Source organism: Rutidosis leptorrhynchoides, chromosome 4, assembly GCF_046630445.1.
Source record: "Rutidosis leptorrhynchoides isolate AG116_Rl617_1_P2 chromosome 4, CSIRO_AGI_Rlap_v1, whole genome shotgun sequence".
NCBI lineage: Eukaryota > Viridiplantae > Streptophyta > Magnoliopsida > Asterales > Asteraceae > Rutidosis > Rutidosis leptorrhynchoides.
This window is the reverse complement of record NC_092336.1, coordinates 272,820,417-272,844,279: the sequence shown is the minus strand read 5'-3', so window position 1 is coordinate 272,844,279 and position 23,863 is coordinate 272,820,417. Positions and strand designations below refer to the sequence as shown.

Below are 23,863 nucleotides of genomic sequence, written 5' to 3'. Positions count from 1 at the left end.
ATTAATTTATTTTGCATTTATGGGTTTATTAGACTTGCATTAATTGACCTCTATATGAGACGTTTTTCAAAGACTGCATTCATTTTTAAAACAACCATAACCTTTATTTTATAGATAAAGGTTTAAAAAGCATTACGTAGATTATCAAATAATGATAATCTAAAATATACCGTTTACATACGACCATTACATAATGGTTTACAATAAGAATATATTACATCAAAAATAAGTTTCTTGAATGCAGTTTTTACATAATATCATACAAGCATGGACTCCAAATCTTGTCCTTATTTTAGTATGCAACAGCGGAAGCTCTTAGTAATCACCTGAGAATAAACATACTTAAAACGTCAACAAAAATGTTGGTGAGTTATAGGTTTAACCTATATATTATCAAATCATAATAATAGACCACAAGATTTCATATTTCAATATACATCCCATACATAGAGATAAAATTCATTCATATGGTGAACACCTGGTAACCGACATTAACAAGATGCATATAAGAATATCCCCTATCATTCCGGGAAATCCTTCAGACATGATATAAACGAATTCGAAGTACTAAAGCAACCGGTACTTTGGATGGGGTTCGTTAGGTCCAATAGATCTATCTTTAGGATTCGCATCAATTAGTAGATCGGTTTACTAATTCTTAGGTTACCAAGCAAAAGGGGCATATTCGGCTTCGATCATTCACCCATATAATGTAGTTTCAATTACTTGTGTCTATTTCGTAAAACATTTATAAAACTGCATGTATTCTCATCCCAAAATATTAGATTTTAAAAGTGGGACTATAACTCACTTTCATAGATTTTTACTTCGTCGGGAAGTAAGACTTGGCCACTGGTCGATTCACGAACCTATAACAAATATGTACATATATATCAAAGTATGTTCAAAATATATTTACAACATTTTTAATACGTTTTACTGTTTTAAATTTATTAAGTCAGCTGTCCTCGTTAGTAACCTACAACTAGTTGTCCACAGTTAGATGTAAAGAAATAAATCGATATATATTATCTTGAATCAATCCACGACCCAGTGTATACACGTCTCAGGCTAGATCACAACTCAAAGTATATATATTTTTGGAATCAACCTCAACCCTGTATAGCTAACTCCAACATTACTGCATATAGAGTGTCTATGGTTGTTCCAAATAATATATATACATGGGTCGATATGATATGTCAAAACATTTGCATACGTGTCTATGGTATCCCAAGATTACATAATATATTAGAATACATGTATAATACAATATAAGTTAGGTAGGATATGATTTGTATAGAATTGTGACAATATTTCCCGTAGCTACAACAATTAAAAATATCCAATCTTGTTTTACCCATAACTTCTTCGTTTTAAATCCGTTTTGAGTGAATCAAATTGCTATGGTTTCATATTGAACTCTATTTTATGAATCTAAACAGAAAAAGTATAGGTTTATAGTTAGAAATATAAGTTACAAGTCGTTTTTGTAAGAGGTAGTTATTTCAGTCGAAAGAACGACGTCATGATGACCATTTTGAAAAACATACTTCCACTTTGAGTTTAACCATGATTTTTGGATATAGTTTCATGTTCATAAGAAAAATCATTTTCCCAGAAGAACAACTTTTAAATCAAAGTTTGTCATAGTTTTTAATTATCAAACCCAAAACAGCCCGCGGTGTTACTACGACGGCGTATGTCCGGTTTTACGGTGTTTTTCGTGTTTTCAGGTTTTAAATCATTAAGTTAGCATATCATATAGATATAGAACATGTGTTTAGTTGATTTTAAAAGTCAAGTTAGAAGGATTAACTTTTGTTCGCGAACAAGTTTAGAATTAACTAAACTATGTTCTAGTGATTACATGTTCAAATCTTCGAATAAGATAGTTTTATATGTATGAATCGAATGATGTTATGAACATCATTACTACCTCAAGTTTAGTAGGTAAACCTACTGGAAGTGACAAGAAATGATCTAGCTTCAAAGGATCTTGGATGGCTTGAAAGTTCTTGAAGTAGAATCATGACACGAAAACAAGTTCAAGTAAGATTATCACTCAAATTAAGATAGTTATAGTTATAGGAATTGAATCAAAGTTTGTATATGAATATTACCTTGATTTAGAATGATATCTTACTGTAAACAACAAGGATTTCTTGAGGTTGGCTGATCACTTTACAAGATTGGAAGTAAGCTAGTAAACTTGGAAGTATTCTTGATTTTTATGAAACTAGAACTTGTAGAATTTATGAAGAACACTTAGAACTTGAAGATGGAACTTGAGAGAGATCAATTAGATGAAGAAAATTGAAGAATGAAAGTGTTTGTAGGTGTTTTTGGTCGTTGGTATATGGATTAGATATAAAGGATATGTAATTTTATTTTCATGTAAATAAGTCATGAATGATTACTAATATTTTTGTAATTTTATGAGATATTTCATGCAAGTTGCCAAATGATGGTTCCCATATGTGTTAGGTGACTCACAAGGGCTGCTAAGAGCTGATCATTGAAGTGTATATACCAATAGTAAATACATTTAGAAGCTGGGTATTGTACGAGTACGAATACGAGTGCATACGAGTAGAATTGTTGATGAAAATGAATGAGGATGTAATTGTAAGAATTTTTGTTGAGTAGAAGTACTTTGATAAGTGTCTTGAAGTCTTTCAAAAGTGTATGAATACATATTAAAAAACTACATGTATATACATTTTAACTGAGTCGTTAAGTCATCGTTAGTCGTTACATGTAAGTGTTGTTTTGAAACCTTTAGGTTAACGATCTTGTTAAATGTTGTTAACCCATTGTTTATTATATCTAAAGAGATGTTAAATTATTACATTATCATGATATTATGATGTATTAATATATCTTAATATGATATATATATATATATATACAATTAAATGTCGTTACAACGATAATCGTTACATATATGCCTCGTTTCAAAATTCTTAAGTTAGTAGTCTTGTTTTTACATATGTAGTTCATTGTTAATATACTTAATGATATGTTTACTTATCATAATACCATGTTAACTATGTATATATCCATATATATGACATCATATAGTTTTTACAAGTTTTAACGTTCGTGAATCACCGGTCAACTTGGGTGGTCAATTGTCTATATGAAACCTATTTCAATTAATCAAGTCTTAACAAGTTTGATTGCTTAACATGTTGGAAACACTTAATCATGTAAATAAAAATTTTATTTAATATATATAAACATGGAAAAGTTCGGGTCACTACATATTTGTTAACTTTTACTCAACAACTATATAGCAATATTCTATGATTGTGTCCGTTACTGAAAACTGCGCAAATAATATAATGTTTCACATTAAGTATTTTCTAACTAATGCTTGCTTAGTCCTATAAAGTAGCCCCGCGAATTCGCGGGCATTAAGCTAGTTCAAGATTAAAAATATATTAATGGATCTCTCGATATCTAACTTAATGAGATGTTCAAAAGATATTTGAATTTAAATTTCCTTGGTAATTAATGTTTTGCCCATAATACGTAGGTTAAGAATGTGTTTGTTGATTAGAGAGTAACTAGTGTTCGAACCCTCGCTTTGCGCCGGGGGTTCGGTTTTCAATGTATTTTATTGCGTTTAGTTTGTAAAATTATTTCGTGGCTAACGATGATGTCGTTGAAGCGCAACTCGAGTCGAACTAAAAGGTATAATCCGTGAAAGATTTAAATGTTATTTTAAATCAACAATATATGTGCATCTCCGCGTTTTGCTATGGAATTGTCGACTTTTAAAAATTTAACGCAAAATCAACGTGTATGAAAAAGACCTCAAACATTTAGCTTTTTTAAAAAGCGTCCGTTTTGCGTATAGTTAGTGACATTGTGTTCCTAAAATTATTTCGAGTTTAACGATGGTGTCGGAAAAATTTAACTCGTTGCGAGCGAGAAGATACGGCCCGTTGAATATTTGGGTGGAGTTTGTTTAAGATTTTTTTTATGAAAATGAGTATTTGACACTTTACCCTCCTTTTTGGGATTTTAATATTTGAACAAAGTATGTGGGCTTTTTTGGAAAAAAAAGGTGGAAAGAAAATAGTGAAAGGACGAAAACACCCCTGATTACTGTTCATCTTTTTTGTCTATTAGATATTAAGTTTAGTGTGCATTTGTGAAACTTGGAAATAAAATAGTTATTAAAAAATGAGTTACGTAGTTAATTTATAATAAGAAAAAAAGTTAAACAATAATAAAGTGAAGAATTATGTGATTGGTTTAATAATAATAATAATAATAATAATAATAATGATAATAATAATAATAATAATAATATTAATAATAATAATAAAAATAATGAATAGTTATTAGATAGTAAAAAGTATGTGGTCGACTTATAATGGATGAGAAGTGTAATGGTGAATTTATGAAATGTGAAAAGTTTGTGGTAAGTTTATAAGTGTTATAAAGTTAACTATTATAGAGGTGTGGTTGAATTATAAAAAAGTAAAAAGTTTGGTGGTTGAATTATAAAAAAGTAAAAAAGTTGGTGTGCATTTGTGAAGCTTGAAAAGTTCACTATTCATTTTAACTATGCCTTTTAGATATAACTAGTGGAGGAGCCTCGCTTCGCGTCGGGACTCCGTTTCGGATATAATTTGTTGTGTTTAGTTCGTAAAATTATTTTGTGTTTAATGGTTATGTCGGTTAAACCTATCCCAGGTCGTACGAAAATTTAAAGGCGGTTAAAAATTTAGGTGGATTTGTTGGAGAGTTTTATGAAAAATAAAGAAGTTACGATTTGGCCCTTGAGCTTTAACTTTAGACCCCTATGGAGTTTACATTTTTTACCCTAGGAATTTACATTTGGCGCCCTAAAGTTTATAATGGTTATCAATGTTTAGTGTGGTGTCATTGTGGGTACAACATTTTTGCACGTATAAACGATTAAAGCATGATGAAGAACTATTCATAAAGCATTTGTCTTTTAGAGATGTAGAGAATAATATATATATATATATATATATAATGAGTTACGCAGTTAATTTATAATAAGAGAAAAAGTTAAACAATAATAAAGTGAAAAATTATGTGGTTGATTTAATAACAATAATAATAATAATAATAATAATAATAATAATAAATAGTTGTTACTTAGTAAAAATTATGGGATCGATTTATAATGAGTGAGAAGTGTAATGGTTAAAGTATAAAATGTGAAAACTATATGGTAAGTTTGTAAAAGCTATATAGTTAAGTGTTATAAAGGGCGAGATTAAATTGAGAAAATATAAAAAATTAATAATAATAATAATAATAATAATAATAATAATAATAATAATAATAATAATAATAATAATAAATAGTTGTTACTTAGTAAAAATTATGGGATCGATTTATAATGAGTGAGAAGTGTAATGGTTAAAGTATAAAATGTGAAAACTATATGGTAAGTTTGTAAAAGCTATATAGTTAAGTGTTATAAAGGGCGAGATTAAATTGAGAAAATATAAAAAATTTGAGGGGTGTTTGTGAAACTATTGAGGCCTACTATTCATTTACTCTATATCATTTAGATATATAGAGTAATAGTGGAGGAGCCCTTGCTCCGCGTCGGAACTCCATTTCGGATATAATTTATTGTGTTTAGTTCGTAAAAATTTTTCGTGTTTAACGGTTCTGTCGGTTAAACCTATCCCAAGTCGTACGAAAATTTAAAGGCGGTTAAAAATTTAGGTGAATTTGTTGGGGAGTTTTATGAAAAATAAAGAAGTTACGATTTGGCCCTTGAACTTTAACTTTAGACCCCTATGGAGTTTACATTTTTTACCCTAGAAATTTATATTTGGCGCCCTAAAGTTTATAATAGTTCTCGATGTTTAGTGTTGTGTCATTGTGGGTACAACCTTTTTTCACGACGTATAAACGATTAAAGCATAGGAAAGAACTATTCATAAAGCCGTTGTCTTTTAGAGATATAGAGAATTATATTATATTATATATATATATATATATATATATATATATATATATATATATATATATATATATATATATATATATATATATATATATATATATATAATGAGTTACGTACTTAATTTATAATAAGAAAAAAAGTTAAACAATAATAAAGTGAAAAATTATGTGGTTGATTTAATAATAATAATAATAATAATAATAATAATAATGAATAGTTGTTAGTTATTAAAAATTATGAGATCGATTTATGATCAATGAGAAGTGTAATGGTTAAAGTATAAAATTTAAAAACTATGTGGTAAGTTTGTAAAAGCTATAAAGTTAAGTGTTATAAAGGGCGAAATTGAATTGTGAAAATATAAAAAGTTTGAGGGGTGTTTGTGAAACTATGGAGTGATACTATTCATTTGCTCTATATCATTTAGATATATAGAGTAATGGTATAATAATTTACATATTAACTAATAGACACAAGTTATGAATAGTAACTAGGGGTATTTTCGACTTTTCACCTTTTTTTTTTAATTTTAACTAAATTTCATTTTACCAACAAAGCCCCCCACACTTTTTTGAAAAATTCAAATCGACCCCCAAACATGGGGGTAAAGCGTCAAATAACCATTTTCATAAAAAAATCTTAAATAAACTTCACCCAAATATTCAACGTGTCATATCTTCTCGCTCGCAACGAGTTAAATTTTTCCGACACCATCGTTAAACTCGAAATAATTTTAGGAACAAAATGTCACTAGCTATACGCAAAATGGACGTTTTTTAAAAAACGCTAAATATTTGGGGTACTTTTCATACACGTTGATTTTGCGTTAAATTTTTTAAAAGTCGACAATTCCATAGCGAAACACGGAGATGCACATATATTGTTAATTTAAAATAACATTTAAATCTCTCACGGGTTATACCTTTTAGTTCGACTCGAGTTGCGCTTCAACGACATCATCGTTAGCCACAAAATAATTTTACTAAACGCAATAAAATACATTGAAAATCGAACCCCCGGCGCGAACCGAGGGTTCGATAACTAGTATAACTAATAGACAAAATTTGTCTTATTAGTTATGAATAGTACTATTTAATTTTTCATTTTCCACACACCTAACCCCCTAACTTTGATTAAAATACAAATCGAACCCCCCATTTTATACCTGTATTCTATTTTTCATTTTTCACACACCTAACCCCCTAACTTTGATCAAAATACAAATCGAACCCCCCATTTTATACCTATATTCTAAAATATTATTTATCCCATCACTAACACCAAAAATACTGAATAATAACACCCACCACGTTACTATTGTGCTACAATTTTTTTTTTTTTTTTTGTCTATAACGATAAAAATAAGCAACTTTCGTAAAAGGAACAACCCTTCAATGCTACCAAAAGATATCGAAAAACATTCTTTTTTACAAAATAGATCAAGACTTTTTTTTAACTCGCATTCAAAACGGAGCCCCCGGCGCGAAGCGAGGGCTCCACAACTAGTTACGTACAAATTTACAACACTCCTAAAAGTTAGGATTATATTTATGAATGATGATATGTATATAACCATTTTTATTGTGTACACAATTAATCATCCTTTAGAATGTTGTACAATATTGTAAAGCATGATTGATTGTGTAAAACAACCACCAACACTTTGTACAATCACACTAATATTGACAACACTTTTTACAATCACACTAATAAAGACAGGTTTCTATATTTCCCCCTCCAATGTTATCATCCGAAAAATTATATTTAATTTTTCCGGCAATTTCCTTCCTCTTCACCTCACTTGGCCTACCACCAAGCCAGGCCCAGAAAATTTGATCCTACACAAGTGAAAGTAGCCATTGTCAAATGTGGAGGTCTATGTCCTGGTCACAATACTGTGATCAGTGAATTGGTTGTTACTTTATGGGAGTTGTATGGTTTCCAAGAGATATTTGGGATCAAGGCAGGTGGTTATCGTGGGTATAGATGCACAAACCGGATAAAAAACCGGATCCGGACAAAAAGAAAACCGGATTTTTTTTGTCCGAATTTTTCGGAACCGGTTCCGGATCCGGTTCCGGTTCTCGGCGTCGGATTTTTTTCAGATTTTTTCTGGAATCGGTCTTTTTTCGGTTCTCGACCGGATTTTTTCCGGATTTTTTTTCGGACTAAGATTCGATGGCCGCATCATTATTAGATTATTACTAGTATAAATAATATAAATTGCTAGTTTTAACATATCAATGACCGCATTATTATTAGACGCACTATAAATAATAAAAAATTGCTAGTTTTTCTTAAAATATGTAATTTTTTTGATTATCTTCTCAACTCGAAGTCTACTTATTTGTTTATGGACTACGAAAACACCTATATTATGTACGAGTATTAAATAAAATTATTATGTTCAATAGCATTATTCATTCATTCATGCAAATCACCATTTTGATACTACTGTATTAATTATTAACTTAGTTCACTTGTGGTTTGGATCACCCAAATAATTAATAGAACTTTGTGTTTGTCCCACATCGGTTGTGGAAGAAACCTAAAGAGACACCATGTGGCTATAAAGGACAAGGAGCTGTGCCACTAGAAGATATATATACAATGTTGGGCTGAAATTAAATGAGGCCCAAGTAATAGTTCTAAATTTTGGGCTTTTTTGAAAAACCGGATCAGATCCGAATCCGGATCCAAATCGGATCGGATAAAATCCGGTTTATATCCGCAAAAAATCCGGTGAGGGTGAAAATCTGGATCCGGTTGGAACCAGATCGGATCTCGGATCCGGATCCGGATTTTGATGTGTCCGGTTCTCGTTGTGTCCGGTTCCGGATCGGGTCTTCGGATCGGATCTGGATCCGGTTTTTATGTGCATCTCTAATCGTGGGTTTTATTTGTTTGACCCGATTAGCCTTGACCCAAAAGTGGTTCTTAACTAGCACAGGAGAGGGGTACTGCGTTTGAAAGCACTAGAGGCAGTTTGATCTCCTCTCTTTGTTACACTTAAGGATACTATAATGACATAATTTTGTTTTCTGTATGATATATAGTTGGTTCAGTCAAACTTATAACCTTGTAACATGAGTAATGGGAGTAAATAATCGGAGAAGATGGCACCCTACGTGGGCCCCTACAAATATTCACGGCCGGAAAATAAAAGTTGCAGTTGCTGGTATTCCTAAAACAGTAGACAATGACAAGTCATTTGGCCATTTGGGTTCAAGACAGCTGTGGAGATGGCACAACAAGCCATAAGTGTGGCTCATGTTGAGGCCAAGAGTGCACCAAATTGAATCGGTCTAGTCAAGCACGTGTCGTCACTAGGGCCACATCAGCCTTGATGCAACCCTAAGTAGTTATGATGTCGATTGCTGTTTGATACCCAAAAAGACTTCTACCTAGAGTTTGTGACAGGCCTGATAAACGGTAACTATGCATACATTCCTAAATGATGAGGTGGCTTAAGACAAAAACCCAGTTGGCACCAAAGATCTTAAATGGGCTTGGGGTAGAACTTAGATCGGTCACAACTCAGCCTGATTTTCGAATGACTCAGATCCCTAGCCCAAGTCCAGACCCAAACGACCCATTGTTACATCAAAAGATAACATGTAAGAGAAATAACGCAACAATTATCAAGCAGAAAAAGAGTACATTTCAGGGACCGTGACCTACGAACGTTTTAGCATCTTTACAATAAATGCCAGAAATTGACCATCGGCATTTTCCTACACATCAAAAGTCAGCCAAATTTTAGGATACCAGTTAGTTAAATGTTACACCAATCAATCAAGCATAATGGTTTTCTCCGTAACATGTTTAAACTTCTTCAACTCGGCCAACGCACTCTTCAAGGGTTCCTTGACGTTGCCTTTCTTAGCCTATATTACACCAAAAAGTAAACTCGTGTTACATTATTATTAGCGACTTTCTTCTAGTTTAACTGCACTTTATTTGGCTTCAGAAATTCATATTAGCATTATTCTAATCCGTGTTTCATAAAGATTAAGATTAAGATAGTACGTATTGCAACATCATCATACCTTTAATGAAGGCAAGAGACCAAAAGCTTCACCAGCCTTTTCAATTGCAGTATTTGCAATAACACATATCTGAAAACGTCATAAAATTCTTTTAAGATACCAAATTGGTCCACTTTATATGTAAGAAAACAATAGACTTGGATTAATACCTCGCCATCAGTAACGCCTTGGTTCTTAAGAGGTCTGGATTTGAGTTAAAGATCACAAACTATACTTATAACTTAACTAAAAAATGACATACAAGAAATAGGATAAAAAGGCCAAAACACCAATGTTTCGAAAACCCAGTACCTTTAGTACCTTTGAAGCTGGGACCCACCATGTGGAAGTTTGGACCTAAAACAGGCGCAGGTTCAATCCCCACTCACGGCAAGAATTTACAACTTTTGTGGCAGTGGGACGATGATTGCTCCTGTCACATGTGTGGGGACCCGGTTGGAAATAGTTTTCCAGCATCCGACTCTTTCGGGTGGGTCTGGTGGGTTTCCAAAGGAAACACAAGGTTGGGGTGTCCCTGCCAAATACACACCTTTTTTTGGACCTAAAAGGGCCAAAACGACAAATAGACGCATACTAATGAATCGCCAACATAAATTCATAATGCTCATAAACGTAGAAATAATGAGGATACTCCAAAACTTTTCGAACAGAATGTGGGTCAGTGTAAGGATTGCCCCTGGTGGCATACTGAAATGCCCTGTCAAATGAACTGGAAAAAAAAAGATATGAATTCAGCAATGTATGTATCATGATTTAGTTGCTTGCATACCATACGCTATCTAACTGAAGATATGAAGCATAGGTAGCAAATTAAGTCCGCTTATAAACATCTTGATCCGGGTTAAATTATGCCTGTGTAAGCATTGAACCTCCTATTCATTTACTTAAATAACACTAATAACAGGTTCGTAAAAGATGCTATGGGGGAGTACTCGGTTGGGACTTTTAAGGGAGTAATCGGCAACTCAATGAGTAATCGGATTGGACATATTATATGTGTAAATATACAAGAAATCCATAAACATTAACATAGTTGTCTAGAAACATAAACATAATCTTCATTTGTTCAAGAAAATCAATTTCTAATTTAAATTCACATTAAAATGTTGGCCAATATTAACTTTGACGGATTTTGACTTACTAAATCCGACTATGACCAACCAAATTCCAATTTTGACCCATTGACCTCTGTTGACCGATTAATTACTCAGATTTAGAAAAATCAGCTGGTTCCTGAAAAGGAGTAACCGGTGAGTATAAGGGAACATAGAAGTTTAAAACCAAATTAAAGCATATCTACTTGTTTTTACCCGACTCAATTGTTTTGCCCCCGCTAAAGTAAAGAAAAATTCAAATTATAGTTGCCCACCTAGGAATTTTAATTGTTGGATCCTTGGACAGTAGCACCATATGTTCTTGAATTCCTTGTAAGATTTGTGCAGCTTCACAGTCCATCAAACACTTAGCATTTTCGGGAATCTCTGCTTATTAAATATCCAATATTAACAAATGATATGTAACTAACTCACAAAAGTAACTTTTTATTTCTCACATAAAAACAGTAGATACAAATCAATTATACCTTATATCTAAAAGGCATACCTCAGATGAATAGCACCCTGAAAAGTTTCACACCCCACTCCCACTCTTTTACTTACTTACATTTTAGCCCCAAAAAAAAAATATAATAGTTAACTTTTTGTTTTTTTCAAACTTATCACAAACTTTTTACATTTTACTATGGTTTTTACAAACTTATCACAAACTTTTACTATTTTATACTTTAAACATTAAACTTCTCATTATTATACCTTATATCTAAAAGGCATACCTCAGATGAATAGTACCCTGAAAAGTTTCACACCCCACCCCCACTCTTTTACTTACTTACATTTTAGCCCCCAAAAAAAAATATAATAGTTAACTTTTTGTTTTTTGCAAACTTATCACAAACTTTTTACATTTTACTATGGTTTTTACAAACTTATCACAAACTTTTACCATTTTATACTTTAAACATTAAACTTCTCATTCATTATAAATCGACTGCATACTTTATATACTACCTAATAGACAAAAACGATTAATAGTCACCAGGGGTGCTTTCGTTCTTTCACCTTTTTCCCCCCTTTTCCACCTTTTTTTTTTAAAAAAAGCCCAAGGCATAGCTCAAATGAATAGTAACCTCAAAAGTTTCACAAACCACCCCACTCTTTTACTTACTTACATTTTAGCCCTAAAAAAAAATATAATAGTTAACTTTTTATTTTAAAGGCATAGCTCAAATGAATAGTAACCTGAAAAGTTTCACAAACTACCCCCACTCTTTTACTTACTTACATTTTAGCCCCCAAAAAAATATATAATAGTTAACTTTTTGTTTTTTACAAACTTATCACAAACTTTTTACATTTTACTATGGTTTTTACAAACTTATCACAAACTTTTAACATTTTATACTTTAACCATTAAACTTCTCATTCATTATAAATCGACTACATACTTTATATACTACCTAATAGACAAAAACGATTAATAGTCACCAGGGGTGCTTTCGTTCTTTCACTTTTTTCCCCCCTTTTTCACCTTTTTTTTTAAAAAAAAAGCCCAAGGCATAGCTCAAATGAATAATAACTTCAAAAGTTTCACAAACCACCCCACTCTTTTACTTACTTACATTTTAGCCCTCAAAAAAATATATAATAGTTAACTTTTTATTTTTTACAAAGTTATCACAAACTTTTAACATTTTATTATGGTTTTTACAAACTTATCACAAACTTTTAACATTTTATACTTTAACCATTAAACTTCTCATTCATTATAAATCGACTGCATACTTTATATACTACCTAATAGACAAAAACGATTAATAGTCACCAGGGGTGCTTTTGTTCTTTCACCTTTTTCCCCCCTTTTCCACCTTTTTTTAAAAAAAAAGCCCCCATAGTTTGTTCAAATATTAAAATCGACCCCCCAAACAGGGGGTAAAGTGTCAAATACTCATTTTTATAAAAAAATTTAAAAAAACTACACCCAAATATTCAACGGGCCATATCTTCTCGCTCGCACCGAGTTAAATTTTTCTGAAACCATCGTTAAACTCGAAACAATTTTAGGAGCACACTATCACTAACTATACGCAAATCGGACGCTTTTTAAAAAACGCTAAATATTTGAGGTACTTTTCATACACGTCGATTTTGCGTTAAATTTTTAAAAGTCGACAATTTCATAGTGAAACGCGGAGATGTACATATATTGTTAATTTAAAATAACATTTAAATCTTTCACGGATTATACCTTTTAGTTCGACTCGAGTTGCGCTTCAACGATATCATCGTTAGCCACAAAATAATTTTACAAACTAAACGCAATATAATACATTGAAAACCGAACCCCGGCGCGAAGCGAGGGTTCGAACACTAGTTATACCTAAAAAAAGCCACTATCATTATAAGATCCCAAAGAACTCAACATATATACACAAATACATAATCATAATACTAACCTTGTTCAACCTTCAGCACAAGTGCGGGCGGCTCTTTCTTTGAGGATCCTCCTTTCTCTCCCTTTCCCCCGCTCCCCTTATTACCTTCACAAACAATGCATTCACACAAAGAAATTAAAAATAAAAAAAAATAAAAATTAAATGATCGTAGGTAATAAAAAAAACACACGATAACTGTTTCAAGAATACTAGCAACATCGAGGGTTCTTGTAAAAAAAGATCTTAAAGTATAAAGTACAAAAACGACTATGGAGCTAAAACATGTCTTAATACACTGATATTTTTCCTTTCGGTGCGTAATATACATGTTGGCAAAGAAAAACGTAATCCTTTCTATACACTTTTACATCAAGGAACAGACTTTTATATTTAAAATATTATGACAAAAACATGAGTAATTCTACAATGCCATACCTTTAGCGGAATCAGCTTTTCCATTAGACTTTCCATTTCCATATCCATTTGTTTCAAATTTCTCATCAAACATATCTACAGTATTCACAAACATAACTAACTATATTTAAACGTATATCAATGTTTTAAAGTAAATAATCTAATTTAGCCCTAAAATCAACCCTAACAAATTTACTGTGACAAAATGTATGTATAACCTTCATCATCAAACTGAACTTTCCTTCGATTCTTAGCTGAGTTATCATCATTCCCTTTAAAAAGCAACACAACAGTCAGTAATATTTAAGTAATAAACAAAATATAAATATTTTAGGAACTAAACAAGTTAAAAAATTATTTAGCCCTAAATTCAGAAAGAAAAAAAACATTAAATTAGGGTTCTACCTGGAGATTTCATAGCTGATTTACCTCCTTTTCCTCCTTTATCGGCCATTGTTATCTTCAGTTAGATACACATGCATATAAATATAATGTAAAAATTGTAAACATGATTAGCGTTGTTGGTAAAAGAATTAGGGTTTCGAGATATAGAAACAGAGAATATGTACTGAATGAATGCAGGATGATCGAAGTAGAAAAAGCCTATTGAACTTTACCTTTTTACGATGAAGAAAATTGAAGGAAAGGAAATGAGGGTTTAAGCTACTACTGAAACTGAATTCCTATTTTGTAAAGTAAATACTTCTGCAATTTTTTTTTTTTTTTTTTTTTTTAAATTATTATTAAGGAAAACGAATGTTCTTAACTGGTCCGGTTTCTTAAACGGCCAAGTTCAAGTCTTGGCCCAAGCTCAAGTCTTAGCCCAGGCTGTTTCCTGATCGCGTTTTCGTTGTCATGTGCCGTTTATTGATGTCGTTTTTGGTCATGGCTAGGCTGTTTATATTAAAAGGCAATAGTTGATATCGAATACTCTCATTTTCCACGCAAATACGCGCTTTCGAGCGGAAACCCGAACCATATTACAGAGATCCGAACCTTAAACCATCCCGAGGGGCAGACAGGCCGGACCTGAATCCTGAATATGGTCAGTAAAACCTCCCATGGGGCAACCCGGCTTATCGGAATAAATTCCAAGGGTATTTTTAAAGAATGGGGACTCGAACTCAAGACCTTTCCCCCCTCCCAACACCTAAGTATTGAGGTGAACCACTGGATCAATAGGGTGTGTTCGGTCATGGCTAGGCTGTGACCTGGGTAGTAATTACTAATTAGAGTTTCATTATTTTCGCTTTAATTTCGTGTTTTAAGTTTGTTTTCTTCCATTCTTCTTCTATTGTCTTCTTAATTACTTGATCTACTAACTAAAGCAAATAAATGCCTAAATCTTCGATAAAGTTAATTATTTGATTATAAATAGGGTTAATATCAGGGATAAAAATATGACTTTTTAGCCGATATAAATTATCCATACTTAGACTTTGTTTATCCTCAAACAAACTTCTCAAGTTTAAGTTTCAAGAATGCTTTTAGGGTTTCCTTTCGACTGGCCAAGCGGTTTGTGTTTTATTATAAGAGCGAAAATAAGACAACTCTTCTTTAATAGAGGTGAAACTATCTCTGCAAGCATGACGAGATGTTACATGACTTTGGCTACCTTTCATCAAATCACTCAAGTGTTCGGGGTTCTCTATCATTCTCAAAAATTAATTCGCTCTATAGCCAGCCATGTTGTACTCATCGTCATAGGCTTTATCAAGACTCACATTCTTGTTACTAGTGAGAAGGCGGTGATGAACATAGCTTCTATATCATTCATTAAGGTTTTGGGGTGAGTAATGGAAGTTTGAATGATGGCTTTAGGAATGGTGAAGGGTTAAGTCTGTTTTGAAGTAGTGAATAGGTCGAAGCTATCTTATAAAGGGCTGAATTACAGACTTCATTTTTTTTTTTTTTGTAACGATAAATAGGATTGCTAGTTTGTGAAGCACTTTAGAATTTTTGAACCTTTCTTTTGGGGAATTTTCTTCTCTAGAACAATTATCCTTGTGAGTTTCGTTCTTCGTTCTTCGGCAATCTTCATTTGTTGCTTTTATGAATTCCGCTCCTTTCATGAGAATTTCGAATGATGAAGTATAGATTTTTTTTTATTTTTTATTTTTTGATATCACCTCTAGGATCCTTCAGTTGGGTAAGCTTGTAAGATTTTGCCAAGATGCTTGTAAGTGATAATCTTCGGGAGTTTCTTCGATGTGATCTCATTTTTCTGATAGGTTTTCGGTGGTCTTGGTGTACGATATGGATGAGGGTTTCTGTAGGTAGTAGTAGGTGGATGATGATTATGGATTTTGCTAGTGGAAAATGTAGTAATAGATGGTATTGGTGATTGTGGTAGAGAAAAGTTCACGATTTTTTTAACGAATGTCTAGCTCTTCTAGTCATACCTATATCACACTTCATTACGCGAAGATGCAGATCAAGAGCAAGTTTTGATTATGAGCACAGTCATCTGCACACTCAACGGAAAATTAAGAAGCATTGAAAATGAATGCTTTTCAGGCCTTTATTTGGGGTGTCTCACAACAATTATAATTGATCGAATATACATGGTCATGCATGCTCTTTTAGATAATCGGTTCTTCCTATCAAGAATTATGCTTTAAGTTAGCCTTATTTTTGACATAAACGTTTTGCCTTAAGTTAGCCTTAGTTCATGTGTAAAATTCCAAGGGAAGATGCCATCCACATAGAGAATGAGGAGTCACCATCAACACATACTTCCAAGATAATTAAAACACTATTAGCATGTTAATGTTGGACTTTTTCTCTAACACTTTTATACAGATATTAAAATGAGTAAAGAAGCTAAAAATACAAACGTCAAAAGATTCTCAACGGCTCTATAACTGCAAGTATATCTGGACGGAGGTGTCTGTAGTCCATCAGAAGGTCAAGCCACTGTATCGAATGCAGACCGTCGGTAACTTTATCTCTTTGCCAATAAAGTCAAACCTTGTAGTCATTTGAAGACTCACATCTTCACTCTTAACTTCTGATATTTCTTGCAAGTCGTTTGAACTTTCATCTCATATTATTTCATTGATTTCAAACAGGGTGATTTTACAAAGTAGAATTAAATTGTAAACTTGTCTTTAACCATTGTTATAAGTTTACTTGTGATCTACTACCTTGGAGTGATCAAGTTAGCAGCTTTGTTCTTGTGATAAGAACATTAGAAAAGTTAGCCAAACATAATCATTTAAAGGGATCGAAAGATTCGCGCTAGTGTGGTTTATTGAAGAACGATTTCTTTAATCGGCTCTCTACTAAATTTAGAGAACCTATAATGGAGCTAACTCTCAATTAGTGAATTGATGAGGGATTAAGAAGGATTAGTTAACGTCATCCCCAACCATTATAACTCCATGTGTTTGCTTTCTTATCCCTTTTACCCTACATTACTTACATTTGTTATTACAAGCATATAAAGTTTCACTACAATAAGTTCAAGTAATACTTTTAAAAATTTAACAAAACAAAAATGTTTTAAAATTCTTAAAGAACTATTCACCACTCCCCATCTAGTTACTTGCAGTTAGTATCAGTGCAAGGTGATCTAAACTTTGCTCAATATCGTTTTCTTAAAGTTCTAAAACAATTTATGTGCAAAAAAAACTGAGTAAAACAATCATGGAACAAAAATATGAAAACTTGGACTATAGTGAAGGTTGCTCCATGCAAAGGTCTCCACTTCTTGAAAGTGATTTCTTATTAGAAAATGAAAGTTTTAAACCCATTTTTGTGTTAAAGATATTTATATATAAAAAATTATTGAGAAAGGTGATTACGTTACAATAATTTTCGGAAGATAGATAATTAGAATAGTGATTTATGAAGAAGTTGGAGTAATGAAGAAAAAGTGGAAGTAGTTAAACATCTCCATGCTAAACTTTATTTCATATAACGTTCTCCCTCCCTAGAAAAGAATATGAAATGATATTTACGTTTAAAAGTGCTAAGGAAATGTGAAATAATTTAATTATTACCCTTCAAGAATTTACACAAGTTAAGGAAAAAATAGAGATTTTAGTTACAAAATATAAACAATTTGTTATTTTTGTTAATGAAAATTGATATGACCGAAACGGACGTTTTTATTTATGCGGTGTCGTTAGGCCGCGAGGCATCAGAATCAGCTATCAAGAGAGGAGGTAATAGTTTTAAAATTTATATTTAGCGGGGCCTAAATCGTACTACTCCTTATTATGGTGAGTAAGAGAAGTATGACCTAGGGTCGTATTTTTATGATATCAGTATAATCGAACTTATAATTAAAGATTAAGATAATCCTAAAGTGAAGGAGTAGTGGTTTATTACCTAGTTTTGGGTTTTCTAATTTATAAAGTAAAGTAAAGTAAATGCGATAAAATTTGTAATTCAGATAAGGTTAAAACAAGTGCATACTATAGTTTCGTCAGTTACTTTGCCGAGATTATGGAATGCTGGCTCATGAATAGGTAGTGACCTTGTATTCATTACACTAGTCCTAAACGCCCCTGTCATAAGACATGTCACTGGGTAATGCGTTAGGCCTGGAGATTCTGAATAGATAGCAACGTCCCTTACCCCCGACGCACGTGCAGTCTGACTACATGCATACACGTTCAGACGGCTCATCCAATTGAGCGACTCGGTTGGGTGACGTATTAACATTCCACAAAGGTCTAAAATTTCTTAAGCATAATAGAATACAAAGTATGCCATATCCGAGAGGCGTGATGTGTTTCGATGCTTTCGTTAATGATTGGGTTTAAAAAGATAGTTAGGCCCTTAAAAAGACTTTAACCATAAAGAACACCATGGCCAAGTCAGGTTTGACTTCCATGAACACGTTTGGTTATCCTAACGGTCCAATCCTTTATGTGTTTAAACAAACAGTTCCTTAATTAACTAAGAATCCCTCAAGCGGGGTGCAATGCTTGAGACCGCGTTATGGTGAAGTGTACAAATCAGCACTGACCGGGTTCCATGACCTTACTTAGCAGAGGTACAACTTACAACAACCGTTGTGTTTCAGTGTGCACGTACGAAGTTTATATGCTTGGTGATCACACTAGCATGGTTTAAGACCGACAATGTACTATGGGTCTAGTTAGATGTTTCACTACGAAAGAGTCCTCAGTCGGAATCCAAGGCTCGGTGGACTTACTACAACTGGTGTACCTCAGTCAAACTTACGTTGTATCCGATAGACTTCTCTTACCAAGGGTGACACAGATAGTGTACTCTGAATCGGGGTTCGCGACTTCCCAATAACAGAGCCGATAACTACGTTCTATTAGTTGGAAAAACGATTGAGTTTAAAGCATAATCGGAAAGCATCTCGACAACATACACAAACTATAATATTATTTAGGCATTATAACTGACTACATCATAGCATACACTAAAAGATAACTACTCGCTAATCATGGCAACAATATCACAAAGCATAATAATAAAAGACATTATATAAAGACAAATGATAGAAGTATCAGTAGATTAAACGAGTTCCGAATACAAAAGTGACAACTTCAAACTCCAGACCGCTCCTAATACAATCTTCGGCGTTCTTCTCCGGGTACTAGGTTTCCCGTGCGGAGTCGAAGACCTTGAAAGTATGACTAATATTGTAGAAAGAGAGAGATAGAAGTGAATTGAAGTGTGTGTAAAAATGGATGACAAAAAGCCCTTTAAATAGACTTGGAAATTGCCTGCATACGGCTGGCAGGCAGTATGGCAGGCCGTTTGAGGAGGCCGTTTGGGCTGGCAAGCCATTTGTTGTGCCCGTTTACACCAGCCGTATGGCAGGCCGTTTTTCATTCTGGCAAGCTGTATGGCAAGCCGTATGGCCTGCCCTGGTCAGCTTATTTTCACTGGATCGTAACTTGAATTCCTTGATCGTAGCTTAGTTTCTCGTCTTTCACCGTTTTCGCTCTAGAATCTTCGTTTTAGCTCCGATTCTCTTGATTCTTTTTGCACCCTCTTCGTAATCACTTGATCTTCAATTTTAACTGACGAAGCGAGTATTTTGGTGATAAAGCTTGGAACATTATTGTTTTTGGGCCTCAATACCAGGGTAAGAACGTGACTTTTTAGCCCATATCAAATATCCCACACTTAGACTTTGCTTGTCCTCAAGAAAACTTCTCGTTTTTACTTTAAGAAATCTTTTCAGAGTTTCCTTTCTATTAGCCTAAGTGGTTTGCTTTTTATTATAAGTGCGAAAGATAAGGTGAGTTATCTATGTTAGTGTTGAAACTATCTCTGTAAGCATGCGAGGAGGTTACATGACTTAGGCTAGCTTTCACTGGCCACTCAAATTACACAAGTGTTTTAGGGTTCCCTATAGATCTAAGAAATGAATTCACTCACAGACAGTCATGTTACACCCATTGTCATAGGCTTGATAAAGACTCATGAAAGGACCCGTCCTAATCCATCCGGACGAAGTCCATATCGATTATAAACGATTCACAACAGTTAATTACATCGCGAGGTACTTGACCTCTATATGATACATTTTACAAACATTGCATTCGTTTTTGAAAAGACAATCTTTCATTACATCGATAGTTGACAGCATGCATACCATTTCATAATATATCTACTATAATTGACTTAATAATAATCTTGATGAACTCAATGACTCGAATGCAACGTCTTTTGAAATATGTCATAAATGACTCCAAGTAATATCTCTAAGATGAGCAAATGCACAGCGGAAGTTTTCTTTCATACCTGAGAATAAACATGCTTTAAAGTGTCAACCAAAAGGTTGGTGAGTTCATTAGTTTAACATAAATAATCATTTCCATCATTTTAATAGACCACAAGATTTCATATTGCCAATTCTCATAAACATACGTCCCATGCATAGAGATAAAAATCATTCATATGGATTGAACACCTGGTAACCAACCTAAACAAGATGCATATAGAATATCCCCTATCATTCCGGGATCCTCCTTCGGACATGATATAACTTTCGAAGTACTAAAACATCCGGTACTTTGGATGGGGCTTGTTAGACCCGATAGATCTATCTTTAGGATTCGCGTCAATTAGGGTGTCTGTTCCCTAATTCTTAGATTACCAGACTAAAAAAAGGGCATATTCGGTTTAATAATCCAATCATAGAATGTAGTTTCATTTACTCGTGTCTATTTCGTAAAACAGTTATAAAAGCAGCGCATGTATTCTCAGCCCAAAAATATAAAGGGTAAAAAGGTAAATGAAACTCACAATACGATATTTTGTAGTAAAAATATGCATACGACTGAACTGAACAATGCAAGGTTGGCCTCGGATTCACGAACCTATATCAGTAATATATATTAAATATATAATCACATAATTCCATTTATTAATTATGTGCTATTTATTTAAGTATTTTAATTATATAATAATCATACTCAATTCTATTTAAGATATATATATATATATATATATATATATATATATATATATATATATATATATATATATATTATATCTTCAATTATGTGTTACATATATTTATTTTGTAAAATAATTAATATTTACATATAGTTATATTAACATATGTATACAAGTAATTAGTATTATATCAAAAATCAGTAATTTGTTATAGGTAATATTTATATAATTAATGTCATTATTTTCATTCTATAATCTCATGTAATACTAATATAATTATATTATGTATCAAATATATATTTTTATGTATCTAATATTTATTTGATATAATAATAATAATAATAATAATAATAATAATAATAATAATAATAATAATAATAATAATAATAATAATAATAATAATAATGACAATAATAATAATGAGTAGTAAGTAAACTACCTCAAAGGAGTAGCCCTTTAAAAAAATGCCCAAGTCCGGGTTTGAACCCATGACCTCCCGCTAACCCGAATACAATCCTAACTATTCTTCTGTTTCAGTTTATCTCATCGTCACCTATACTCATTTATCATTATCGTTTTTGAATCACCATCATCAAATTCGTGACTCACCATTATCACGGAATCATCTCATCATCATTTTGTTTTCGTTTATCGCCATCATCAATACCTCATATCATTATTTCACCATGTATATCATCGTCATTAATATAACCTTAATCATCATTATTATACGCGAATAATCCTACCTCAACTAACATAATAATCATTCGTCATAACTCATCGTTACCTAATCGTATTCTAACTGTTATCAATCATTTCGTCATCATCTTAACTCATCTATCATCATTGTCATGCCATCGTATAACATGATCCTTTCATGACCATTTTCATTACTAATAATGTCTAATACAAGTCCAAGAAGTATAATCCATATACTAAAAGAAAAGGAACCCAATTCGTAACCTCAACAGCTCATTCATAATCGACTAGTTCAAATCGTTTCCCATTTGTTGGCCACAATAAAAAAAATGAAGTTGATGGGTTTTACAACTTAAATAAATCGTATATATGGCTGTAATAACCCCACTTCTAAAAAGTTGGAAAGTGGTTGAGTGGTTTACAGCACACTTATGTGATTATAATCATATCATCATCTATTACTTCGATCATCATCATTCATCATTTAACTATCATCATTATCCTTGCTAGCTTCCTTTCCACTGTATCATCTTCAACACCCAATACTATTCATCGTCATCAACCTCTAACATCATCTTCCTCACCATCCTTATCTCGATACAAAAGAACACGTAGCAGCAGAGGGAAAGGAAACTGGAACATAACAGAAAATAGCAGCAACACACTGTAATCATAACGCGTAATCTCCTTCATCATTATTTTCTTCTTCATGCCTCATCATCTATCTTCACTATTTATCTTTCTCATCATCATCTTTGTTTATGATTGCAGATGGATGGTGGGTTTTATTTCGATGGTATCGTGTCGAATATAAATAGTGAAACAGAAGGGGAAATAGTAGCAGTGAATATGTCACGATGACGGTGAGCAAAATGGCTGTGGCTATGGGATTTGTTTGAGGTTTTCAACTGAACAAAAGCAGAGAATAGTAGCAAAATAGTAGCACAAAATGGTGTTTTGGGTGGCGGTAAAACAGCAGCACCGGTGGTGTGATAACATGGTTGGGGTGGTTTTCGGCTGAAGAAAGAAACAGAAAAAAAAATTAAAATAAAACGCAGCTAGTTGTAGTAGCAACAATGGTGGTCTCGGTGGTAGTTAAATGGTAGTTAGTGGTGGTTGAAGATTGGTGGTTATGGTGATGGTGGTGTGCCGAAGTATGTGATAAGGTGAAGGTTGAAGATGGTGATCGTGGTCGGTTCACGAATGGTGGTGGTATCTCCGGTTCAAAACAGAAATAAAAACACACGAGTTATAGCAGCAGTCTTACGTGGGTATTCGATGGTGGTTATAGAGGTTTATGGTGTTGAAAGGTGATGGTTCGGTTTGGGTTTCCGAGGACAATGGTAAACCATAAGAGTGAATCGATTATGTTATTAGTTTGAACAAATATAGCAGTTATAACCCAAGTGGGTTTCGGTAATCTATTGATGACCAAAACAAAAACATCCATAGGTTTTAATGGTGGTTGTAGGGTCGTTGATGATGAGTTACAGGGTGTTTATGATGGTGATGAAGGTGGTGATAGGGTGGTCGAAGTTTGAGGAGTGTGGCAGTTAAATGGAGAAGTAGCTCGACAAGCAAAGAAAGAAGCAGGGAAAATAAGGTGATATGGTGTTTGTTTGAGAAAAGAAATAATAGGTTGTGTTTTATCCATAAGTACGTGTATATGTAATATATATAACCTCATAATATATTAAGTCAAGTTGGTAGAAGAATAAGGTAATGAACGTCCACTAGTAACAGTAGTCTCACATAATTAATAATAGTAGTTATAGTTGTAGTGATTGGAATCCATTGATGGAACTCAAAACAGAAAAAGGAAAACCCAAATATGATTGATGCGTACAC

At 32.9% G+C, this 23,863-nt stretch overlaps 1 protein-coding gene across 1 annotated transcript; it reads right to left on the bottom strand.

Moving 5' to 3' along the window:
• Positions 1–9,602: 9,602 nt before the first annotated feature.
• On the bottom strand, positions 9,603–14,646 carry LOC139843910 (DNA-directed RNA polymerases IV and V subunit 4-like). The gene is made up of 10 exons (XM_071834096.1): positions 14,539–14,646; positions 14,327–14,381; positions 14,140–14,193; positions 13,943–14,017; positions 13,529–13,612; positions 11,387–11,498; positions 10,649–10,726; positions 10,167–10,200; positions 10,018–10,086; positions 9,603–9,855 (listed from the first exon to the last, which is right to left on the bottom strand). Exons 2-10 carry the CDS (start codon positions 14,373–14,375, stop codon positions 9,760–9,762), a joined length of 651 nt encoding a protein of 216 aa, XP_071690197.1. The 5' UTR covers positions 14,376–14,381; positions 14,539–14,646; the 3' UTR covers positions 9,603–9,759.
• Positions 14,647–23,863: the final 9,217 nt, after the last annotated feature.